The sequence below is a fragment of the Culex quinquefasciatus genome, chromosome 2, assembly GCF_015732765.1.
Source record: "Culex quinquefasciatus strain JHB chromosome 2, VPISU_Cqui_1.0_pri_paternal, whole genome shotgun sequence".
Taxonomy (NCBI): domain Eukaryota; kingdom Metazoa; phylum Arthropoda; class Insecta; order Diptera; family Culicidae; genus Culex; species Culex quinquefasciatus.
The window spans coordinates 186642651-186654031 of NC_051862.1; the positions used below are offsets into that span (position 1 = coordinate 186642651).

At 40.4% G+C, this 11381-nt stretch overlaps 1 protein-coding gene across 1 annotated transcript; it reads left to right on the plus strand.

The window, feature by feature from the left end:
• The first annotated feature begins 432 nt into the window (after positions 1 to 432).
• LOC6031194 lies at positions 433 to 11325 on the plus strand. The gene is made up of 4 exons (XM_038256023.1): positions 433 to 944; positions 9160 to 10059; positions 10116 to 10957; positions 11018 to 11325. The coding sequence occupies exons 1-3, from the start codon at positions 810 to 812 to the stop codon at positions 10953 to 10955; spliced, it is 1875 nt and encodes a 624-aa protein (XP_038111951.1). The 5' UTR covers positions 433 to 809; the 3' UTR covers positions 10956 to 10957; positions 11018 to 11325.
• The last annotated feature ends 56 nt before the right edge of the window (positions 11326 to 11381 follow it).

Sequence of the window (11381 nt, forward strand, 5' to 3'; positions counted from 1 at the left end):
ATAGTCCCTTAGCCATGTGCTCCAACAATATACCCAAATCTCAACACTATTATCGCAAAACACAACCACTATCACACACATCTCTGCACACTATTCCACTACACAGTCTTGCATTCCCCATCAAATCAGAGTCTGCTCGAAATCAAACTGCAAAGTCTTTTCTACTCAGCTACCTTGTTCACTACAAACTTTACGTGTCTGTGTTGAGCTCAACCTCATTTCTCATCCGATATTTTTTCTCGTTTTTTTTCTTCAACGGCTTGTACCGTTGCAGTTACACGGTGCGGCACACCACGCGCGCCCAAACACCCTCAAACTTGACTCTGTTCAAACTGAGCGAATCTCACCGCACAGCAACGCACACACCCACAACGGTCGCGTAAAAATTCGCGTGAGTGAGGTATTGCTCACTCTCAACCAGCACAACTACGCGCCATTTCGATTTCCACGGCTCAGTACTAGTGTGTCTTCAGTGGTTGAAACAGTCGTCGTAGTCTTCGTCGTACTAAGCGTTTGCTCTTCTCTTGTGGGTGAAATGCTGGAAAATTTCTCCTAGTGCAACTGCAGTTTGGTCGGATTTGGAATGGCACGATTTTGGCGGGATAGTGACGCTCAAACCTGATTCGTCGTGAAAGTGAAACATCGTGAACGAGACTTGGACGGGGAGAAATCCTTGAACTTTTGAAAAGGGGAAAGTACCTTGGTCAACAAAGACCCCGCAGGAAGAAAGTGATTTGGGCTGATGTGGATGCAGTAGCTGATACTAACTGTTCCCCAGATTTTGTCGGGCCTGGAACTTTCTTCACAAGATGAGTTTGGCGCTCAACTTTGAGCGCAAGTGTCGCACCTGTGGCACGGACATTCTCGAGCTGACCTGCGGAATTCCAATCTTCGGCAGTGGGCTACAGCTGGACCACAAGATTCATCGGTACCTGGGCCTGGATGTAAGTGGTTGGGGTGGCCCCAAAACGCAATCAAACTGCGTCATTGGAAAAGCGCACTCTTTTTTCCCTTCTGTATAGTTGCTTGCTGTACACGTAAGAGAATGTTCCTCACTCTATAGTGTGGTAACATTCAAGGTACAGCACACCAGAGATAGGAGGAAAGAAAGAGTGAGTGAGAGGGAGAGGCACCGTGTCTATGTATAAGTGTAGCTGGCCTTGGGGATGTTTCCAAAAAAGGGTGCTAAAGTCAGGACATCAGCTGAGAATTACCAACAGCAGCTATGCTATGAATCAAACTGCATTTTCCAACAATTCAACAACAATTCTATGTTTGTCCAACACGGTCATCAAGTTCGATCAACATCTACTCTGTACTCAGCGCTCTCTCGCGTACAAACACATTCACAAAAACATTCAAATCGTGAGCGATGTGACCCTCAACACACATCAACAGCTGCTCCCCAAACCCATGCCGAACCACCCTTCCGAGACTCATGCTGCCAATGTTTACACTCTCGCATCCTATGCCATGCTCTGCAAGACACGTGTTGGGCCCAACATACATACAAACATACAGAGTGTTGTTGTGGACAAGTGGTCATGAGCTACATATAGTTTTTCACCCTGACGCGTGTTATCTCTCCTCGCGCGAGCAAAATTTGTCGTTCGGGGTGAGGGTGACACGCGTTCAAAAGTGAGCATAGTCAAATCATAACGAATGTGTTTGTAACATGGTGTCGATCCAAATCCCAAAATGAAATTCCCTGACTTTTCCCTGACCTCTCCAGACCACCATTTTTTTATTTTCTATTTTTACTAACATATTGTTTGGAGCATTTTTATGGTTTGTCCCGTCCGTGTGGATCAATCGGACCGCGCACTGGACTCACAATCCAAAGGTCACAGGTTCGAATCCCGCGGCGGGCGCTCTAAAAATTCTTTGTGTAAATATGGGTATTCGGCGCCGTCGCTCCGTGCCATACTCTCTCATACATAAGGCTACCAACTCTTGCTGAGCAAAAATCCGTACACTTTGCCGATATGACACCATGGTATAACAAAAACTGTCAATGAATTATTTAGATAAATTAAATTTAATAACTTTGAGAATTAAAAATATAAAACTGTGTCGTTTTTACAGCTAACAAATTCACAAAATGCTATCAGAGTGCTTATGACTTGCACGTTTAAAAGTATTCATAAAATAAACCGTGATTTGAATCAAATCATTACGTTTTTCAATTGTTTTTGTTAAACGTTTAAAAGTTTACGAAATGTCAAGTTTGCTTTTACGAATAATATCGTTCTTGGTGTTTTAACGAACACTTTTCCAGAGTTTTTTTTTATTGAAAAGGTCCTATAATATGTGAAACACAACAGTTTACAAGACCTTTAAAAAAACTCTAGATTTGTTAATTCAAATGTTCTAATGTTTTCACAAGTTTTAGAATGCCTTTGGAAAGGGATAAATAAATTTAGTAAAGAATTTCTCAAATAAAAATTCTAGAGTTTTTTTTTAAAAAAGGTCCTATCAACATATTAAAGACAATAGTTCAAAAACTCTAGAATTATTGATAATCAAGTTTGAATTGAGGAAACCCCGGAAAACTCTCCCTTTTTAAATCAAACTCACAGAAAAATAAAAATTTCTAGTTGACAAAAGCTTCGACCACATCAAAAAAGCAATTCAATGATTAAAAAGTTGTTAAAATTCCTTACAAATCCGTATTATGCGTAAAATTCCCTACAAAAATTCCGGCCTGTTAAAAATCCGCGAAGAGGTTCGAAAATCCGTATGGTAAGGAAAAAATCCGTACAGTTGGTAGCCTTACTCATACACTTAGGAGCCCAGGGCGGCGAAGTCCTTGTAGATAAAAGGAAGACACTAGTGGTTGGTACTAGCAACAGTGGCCGACAGCTATAAAGTCAACTTCGTCGTTTTTATGGTTTCATGCATTTTCCAAAATTCAAATTTAAGATATTGACAAAAAAAATCAATAACTTTTTTATTTCATTTTTTTAACGATGGATTCTGCAACAAACTTAAAAACTTTTTTTTATTTCGTCAATCATTTTTTTCCAATCGAACATCCAAAATGAGCAACCATAAAATTGTCCTATGTTTATTATCTGGTGATGCCATTTTAAATGGTGCCCTTTACCAAAAAATCTAGAGTTTTTTTTTGAATGGGCCTATAAACATATGAAACACAAAAGCTTACAGGACCTTTAAAAAAACTCTAGAAATAATTAATAATTACAGTTGCTGCAAATTTCAAATTGCGATTAGTTAGTTTCACTTCATTTCCTAAAGAAAATTTAAAGTTAAGTTTTCAAAAAAAAAAACAATTGAAAATTTGAATTAAAGTAAGAAGTCATATTTAATTTTAATTTATTTTGCCTTTTGCGGAATTTTCAAACGAATTAGGAAAATGCCATTTTTGATTATGTTTTAAAAAAAACTAAAGGTTTTGAAGACAAAAACTTGAAAAAATATGTAATTTTGTAGAACCTTAAGAAAGATTAAAACAAAACTGGAAAACTAAGAAAAATATACAATTGTAAATTTTTGAAGTACATGTTTACGGTTTTAAAAAGATCTAGGTTTTTTTCAAAAATGATTGTATACGATCATTCACACGATCAATACATTTTATAAAAATAAAAACAAAATACAACCTGCTGGAGCTTTTCTAGAAGTCATTGTTTATCAATCTTAGATATTTGGGTGATTTGGAATAGATTCCAAATTTAAGCTCGATCTGACCACGGGAACTCCTCCTTGTAACCCCTTGAATGTTGTTTGGGGAAAATATGTGAAATGTAGTTGTACAATCCCTATGAAATCTCGGATGCTGGAAACAACTTTTCCGAAGAGAAAAAAAATAAAATTTAAAAATTGTAATGAGTTCTCGATCTTGAGGTTTTCAATTTAAGATACAGTTCATACTCCGTAGTCCGTAACAACCCTATTTTTCCATAAATTTTTGTTTTGGTTCTTTAGTTCTTGAATTTAATTCTTTAATTTTTAATTCAATTTCACCATCACTATTTTGCTTACATTTTAGATTACACCAAATCTGGAGCAACATTTGAAAGGGGCGGTACGGCCTTTCGTCCCATTTAAATGCGTGTAATGAAAGGCCGTAAGAGCAATGTCGTACCGCCCCTTTCAAATGTTGCTCCAGAAATTAGACTACTTTGGATCATTTTTAAATCATAGTTCAGTTTAATTTTGAGAAAAATAAAAATTTAGATAACGAATACTAAAGTGAAATTTTTCAAAATTTTCTAACCTTACAATTTTTTTTAGAATTTTAGAATAATTTTTTATCAGAATTTTAAAAAATTAGAATCTTTATGCTTTAGAATTTTAGATTTTTTTTATATTCAAATGTTCGAATTTTTTAACTTTTGATTTCTTAAATCATTTAATTTTTCTGACAAAATGTATGGTTTTATCTATGGTCCCGATATGCCAAGCAAACGACCAATTTTAGAACAAATCTCTGAGGATGGTGGGGCAACTGCCTCATATTGTTCCACCCTGTGTGCGCTAGTTATTTGTAATTTTCAGTTGAACGGAAATCCAAATTATTTGATTTTTAAACCTAAACATATTGCAAACAAGCTACGCGCTTTTCATCGTGTCCCTTTTCTTAGGCATTTTTATATGGAGTTCTGCGTTCCTTCCGGTTTGACCAATATTAAAAATTAAATATTATCAATGTTGCAAAGTATGATCTGGAAGAAATTCAAATACATCATCAAGTGCGAATTTTCAAAAAGAAATTAAATTTTGTAGTAAAATTTTCAAGATCATCGAAATTCCCTGACCCAGCTTTAAATTCCCTGACTTTCCCTGACTTTTCCAGGTCAAATAAAATTCCCTGACAATTCCAGGTTTTCCCTGACTTTTCCAGAAATCGACACCATGTTGTATAATGTGGATTGTGGAGGAGTGTTGTTTTGGTTAAATTTAGCATGAGGGAAAGCATAGTTTTTGGGAGAGCTTAGCAAAGCTCCACTGATATCGTGGAATGGTACTTTTTTTTATTATTTTTATTTTTCAATGTCTGAACCAAGGCCATGGCAAAAATGTCATGAAAAATCACGGATTAAGGAATGTTTGGAATTTGGAATGGAATAGAATGGGAATAGGAATGCAATGAAATTAAAACATTTTTTGACAAAGAACTTTGTCCTAAGGTTTCTATACGTGGTGTCAATCCAAAATTTTCGCGAAGCGAAAACGTTACGTGACGAATTCCCCTCTTTTTGGTGCACGCTGGTTGGATGAACGAACGTTTCCCAATCAGTCGATCGAGAGACGTGAGATTGATGTATCTAAAATCTCCCCCACTCCACCTCATAATTTTCGGATCGTCGACGAGCCAACAAAACTCGGCTCGGTCGGTCCCGAAAATTCATTCTATTGCTGGACGACGACGAGGACACATCAGAAGCAGATAGCCTGGTGGCCCGGTAGCAGACGGCCTGGAGGTCCCAGAGCAGATGGCTTGGGGCATGGACCAGCTAAGACATGCCGGTCGCGTGAGTCGATCATTGGAACTGGCCACCACCTGGAGTGGCCGGAGGCCCCGCGGATGTTCCGATGGGGGGACATTTTCCGGACCGTAAGAGTTGTGGCAATATGGGTATCAAACTTTATGGTTTTTGATACCGGACATGAAATTTGACATTTTGGCAGTAGTGGCCACAATCCGGAGTGGCCGGAGGCCCCGCGGATGTTCCGATGGGGGGACATTTGCCGGACCGTAAGAGTTGGGGCAATATGGGTATCAAACTTTAAGGATTTTGATACTGGACATGAAATTTGACATTTCGTTAGTAGTGGCCACAATCCGGAGTGGCCGGAGGCCCCGCGGATGTTCCGATGGGGGGACATTTGCCGGACCGTAAGAGTTGGGGCAATATGGGTATCAAACTTTATGGTTTTTGATACTGGACATGAAATTTGACATTTTGGCAGTAGTGGCCACAATCCGGAGTGGCCGGAGGCCCCGCGGATGTTCCAATGGGGGGACATTTGCCGAACCGTAAGAGTTGGGGCAATATGGGTATCAAACTTTATGGTTTTTGATACTGGATATGAAATTTGACATTTCGGCAGTAGTGGCCACAATCCGGAGTGGCCGGAGGCCCCGCGGATGTTCCGATGGGGGGACATTTGCCGGACCGTAAGAGTTGGGGCAATATGGGTATCAAACTTTATGGTTTTTGATACTGGGCATGAAATTTGACATTTTGGCAGTAGTGGCCACAATCCGGAGTGGCCGGAGGCCCCGCGGATGTTCCAATGGGGGGACATTTGCCGAACCGTAAGAGTTGGGGCAATATGGGTATCAAACTTTATGGTTTTTGATACTGGACATGAAATTTGACATTTTGGCAGTAGTGGCCACCACCCGGAGTGGCCGGAGGCCCCGCGGATGTTCCAATGGGGGGACATTTGCCGAACCGTAAGAGTTGGGGCAATATGGGTATCAAACTTTATGGTTTTTGATACTGGATATGAAATTTGACATTTTGGCAGTAGTTGCCACAATCTGGAGTGTCCGGAGGCCCCGCAGATGTTCCGATGTGGGGACATTTGCTGGACCGTAAGAGTTGGGGCAATATGGGTATCAAACTTTATGGTTTTTGATACCGGACATTAAATTTGACATTTTGGCAGTAGTGGCCACAATCCGGAGTGGCCGGAGACCCCGCGGATGTTCCGATGGGGGGACATTTGCCGAACCGTAAGAGTTGGGGGAATATGGGTATCAAACTTTAAGGATTTTGATACTGGACATGAAATTTGACATTTCGTTAGTAGTGGCCGGAGGCCCCGCGGATGTTCCGATGAGGGGACATTTGCCGGACCGTAAGAGTTGGGGCAATATGGGTATCAAACTTAATGATTTTTGATACTGGACATAAAAAGTTGCATTTGGCCATTATCTGAAATTAAGCAGTTAAAATATGCTAATGCTAAGCAGTTAAAATATATTGCTTATTAGGCAGGAAGTAATAAATAGACTACTGCGATGCACATTTTTTTGTGTCACTGTGAAAATCTGTTTCTGGAAATTTAGAATAACTATCTCGTAATCATTAAGAGCCCTGTAAAGGGTAGTTTTTAATGTCTGCTGTTCAAATTTCCTTTACTGCCGCCGATTGCTTGCAACAGCCTTGCAAAAATATTCCCGCATCTTGGTAACTTTCGAGTGGTGAAGGAAAGTAAATTGATTTCACTTCGATTTCTATTTCAGCTCCACTTGCAATTTCCGTCCCCTTAGTTCGATAGGACGGTTATTATAAGGGGGGAATTTGGACCGGACATTCTAATCGAAAATTTGAACAATCATCTTGCAAAGTTCTTTGTCATACTGGTCATGTGTAACATAACCACCTGCACCTTTTTTTAGTCCACTAATAAACCTAATAATGCATTTTTGAACAGTTTCATTAGCTTGAAAAGCTTGCACTTTTACTTTTTTGCATTTTCAATGCACCAGATAAATTATTAGAGCAAAAACACTCTCTATTCCTTAAAAATACAAGATCGATTCTTCGGTTCTTTTCCAAAAACTTCCCAAGTTTTTCTCTGCGTTCAGCGATAATTGATTTTCCTACATAGAAATGTCATGTAGAATGAACATTATTGTATGTACCTGTGCTTCCCCTGAAATAAAAATTTGGCGAGACGGGACAATATCATAAAACTGGACTTTTTAAACTATCCTTCACATTATCACAAACTGAAAAACGATTCTTTTGCTCGTCGAACTGAACATATTGGTTGAAATTTAAGTTTTTGCCAGCCATTTCTTTGCATGACGGGACAACTAAAGTAGCAGAGTTATGAACAAAAATTCCTCCCCCATTGGCTTGCAAACCAAATTTGATCAATACTTTTGGTGTTTGAGGTAAGAAAATTTACTTAAAGCATATTGCCAATATGCAAGCATAATAATAAACTTTGCGGATCTGTAAAAATCAAATGAAAGCTTTATCCATCTACATATAAGCTATTTATCTTGCTTAATTTATGTTTCGTTCAGAAATTATTGGGTCTGTTCTATGATGCACAATATTTTTCTTTTAACCGTTAATCGTTTTTCATATTTTACAGACACTTTTTAATTTTTTTGCATAAGAATGACCCATTGGACGTCTGTTAACCAAATTGGCTGAAATTTGGGCAAAAGGCTCAGTTTTAAGCACTCTTTTGGACTATATTTTTTTGTCTAATCAACTAGTGTGTAACAAAAATCTTTGTGAAAAAAACTGTGCACAGTTAAAACTTCAAAAAATTCTTCAGAAGTGATGAAAATCATAACTTTTCCAAAAAACTTTTTGTGAAATATGGATAACTCATAAAAAAAATGCAAACATCAATTTTCTAGTTTTTGTCTGTTCTACAGCTTTGTAAAACATTGATAAACTTTAAAAAGCAACTTTTAAAAGTGTATTTTACACGTAATTTTGAAATGATCTGTATTGTTCTTTTCCAATTTTGTGTGATCTAGCGGAAAATTACCCAGAGGTTATTTTTTGTTAAGTTTATAGCTTCAGACTTAAGGTTTTTGTCGAATTGGAATCTGTTATGTAATAGGTATCTAATCTAATCAGACCCTAGCGCAGCCAATCTTTCGAAGGGATCCTGGAGAGAGCCTTAGGTTAGATGACGCCTAGCACTCTTTTTGTCATTTATTAACATTTGTAGTGCGCCATAGCATTGAAATGCATTGAAACATCACAAGCGTTAAAGCGGCCAGGCCTACTGCGTAAAGCCGTATCGCAGAGATGACTCGTAATTGGGTTGAGTTTGAGCACGGAGTGTTCGAACTACAACACAATTCTGAATCGACAGGGGAGGAAGAAGCGTGGGGACACACCACCATACGCTCCGATATTTTTGGATGTTTTCGTTGGGAGCACCATGCTAAGAAGGTTTGGTACTCCGGGACCCTCTGGGATGGGACATTGTATTTCCACGAATGCCCTGGACACTATTTGCCGTGGTTATAGCGCCACAACTCGCTCGAATCTGTTATGTAATAGGTATGTTGAATAATTAGAATCTGAAAGTACTAAATAATTTTAAATTTAAATATTTACAGCAGAAACAGATTCCATATTATTTTCATGCTTTTTAAGCATAAAATTAATCAAAACTATTTCATTTTTTCCCACCACATTCCAGGTCTCCCTGCACGACGACCTACCCAAGTGTCTGTGCGCCACCTGCTTCATCAAGATCGAAAGCATCGACAAGTTTGCCATCCTTGCCAAAAAGACCGAGGAAGCATACCTGGGCTGGTTCAAATGCATCCGAGCCAACATTGCCAAGCACTACAGCCCAATCCCGGGCTCCTCAGCCACCGTTGGTATCGCACAGACGCCTATAATGTCGCCGGGCGTGATTCCACAGAAGATCGACTTCAACGCTCTCAAGCTGGCCGTGGACGATCAAATGGCCAGCTCTTCCCAGCGGGTCTCCCCGTCAACGGACGTGCAGGTGGTGAAGTTGATCAAACCGGAAATCCCGATCGTCTCGTACAGTGATCTCAAGCTGGGCCTGTTGATCAAGGACCAGGAGTTGCTCAAACTGATTCTGAAGGCCCTAAAGTGGGCGGATCATGATCCGAGGGCGTCGTTTGAAGTGCTGATTCAAAGGTTGAAGAATACCACGTTTAGGGAGGTTTTGTCCAACCATAACTTGTTGAACGACAGTGATCTCATCCAGCTGTTGCAGTCCTACATTGGACAGGAGGCGTTCCTCAAGTTTAGTGGGGGTAGCGGAGCGGGTGGTATGAACTTGGGTGCCCGAGCTGTGACGATCAAACCTGCCGTGCTGCCAGTTCCGGTTAGAGGAAACAATTACAGTACTGCACCGTCGTCGACGGTGGTCAAGATGACAAATGAAGTTCGAATCGAAGAGGATAGCGTAACCCAGATGGAGGTTGGAGTTGATCCAAGTCTGTTTCTTGATGATGATGATTCGCAGAACAAAACGAAGATTGATAAGCCTAAAAAGCCGGAGAATGTTGTTACCATCAAATTGGTACCGGCTAATTTGACAAACAAGTCTCCAGCTGAAAAGGTTTGTTAATTAGTTTTTTAAAAAGATGAAAATATTGATAAGAATCTAAATTTCAGATGATACCAGCGATTTTAAAGTGCGATGTTCGTAACAATGGACGCCATGCCTGCACGACCTGCCCAGAGTCCTTCCCTACCAAAACTGATCTCCAGCAACACATTGTCACTGCGCATTTGGTGAAAACTCAAAAGCCAGCGTCAGCAATCAAAATTGATACGAAAGCAATAAAAATAAGAGTTAAGAAGGCCAGAACCATAGTTCAAGACGAACCTCCCAAGACACCTCCAGCTCAACCGATCATCCCTGCATCGATTCCGATTTGTATTCCTCCAACCACAACGATAACAGTGGTACCGGCTGTCACTAAACCCGTGGAAAGCACGGTTCAACCTGTAACCAGCAACACCAATACCGCAACCAGTACAACGACTTCTACGCTTCAAAAGCCTACGGAACCCCCAAAGGTATCCACCAAGTCAAAGCGAAAACGCGAGATCAAGCGCCCGCTCAAGATTCGTCTTCTACCCCCGAAACGAACTCGGGGTAAAACGGTCACCGTCGCCAGCAGTTCAAAGCTGAACTGCAGCAGCTGCAAGAAAAGTTTCTCGTCTAAAAGCACTCTCAAAGCGCACGTCGAGACCCACAAAGTGAAGGAATCGAAGCCGGATAAGCCGCAACAGTACACCTGTGAAAAGTGCAACCAGAACTTCAAAACCAGCTCGAGTCTTGCCAAACATCAGCAGTCGCACGTCGGGAATAAGCCGGATAGGGCACGGAGAGGAAATTCTTCCAGTAGCGTCGGTAGTTCATTGAAGACCCGAACGTCGCGTACGGTGACGCCAGGTCGTGCAAGTGTACGGGCTGGAACGAAGCGAGGTGGTGGGTCCAGAAATTGAAGGTTGGTTTATTACATTATTGATGACTTTCTTCAATCTTCAAAGACACAATTACTTTGCAGATTTCTCTTAACTCACCTTGGAAATTCGCTATCGTCACCGAAAAAGAGTGCTGAGCGCCATTGAATGGCAACATCACTTGGTCCAGCTGATCATTCAATCTCGTTATAGAATTGTTTTATTTTTATTGCAAACGCACAAAGTTCAAAGTTTATCTTTCAAATACCCCTTTCTCCAGCGATCCCAACGAGAACCCCCAATGTTACATACAGAATGATGTAAGATTTGCCAATCCCGCTGCAAATCCATTCTCGCACGTGACTCACGTGAGCATGAAATAGTGTGAAATAAAGCATGATGTTGAAATCAATCGTTGCGCGCATTCTATCATCACTGATCCGAACTTCTGGCTTTTTCCCCGCGCCC

Bases quoted from the DNA above. Each gene is read 5' to 3' on its own strand.
- LOC6031194 (XM_038256023.1), top strand. From the start codon at position 810: ATGAGTTTGGCGCTCAACTTTGAGCGCAAGTGTCGCACCTGTGGCACG. The intron at 945-9,159 runs GTAAGTGGTTGG...ACCACATTCCAG, and splicing joins ATCGGTACCTGGGCCTGGAT to GTCTCCCTGCACGACGACCT. The intron at 10,060-10,115 runs GTTTGTTAATTA...TCTAAATTTCAG, and splicing joins ACAAGTCTCCAGCTGAAAAG to ATGATACCAGCGATTTTAAA.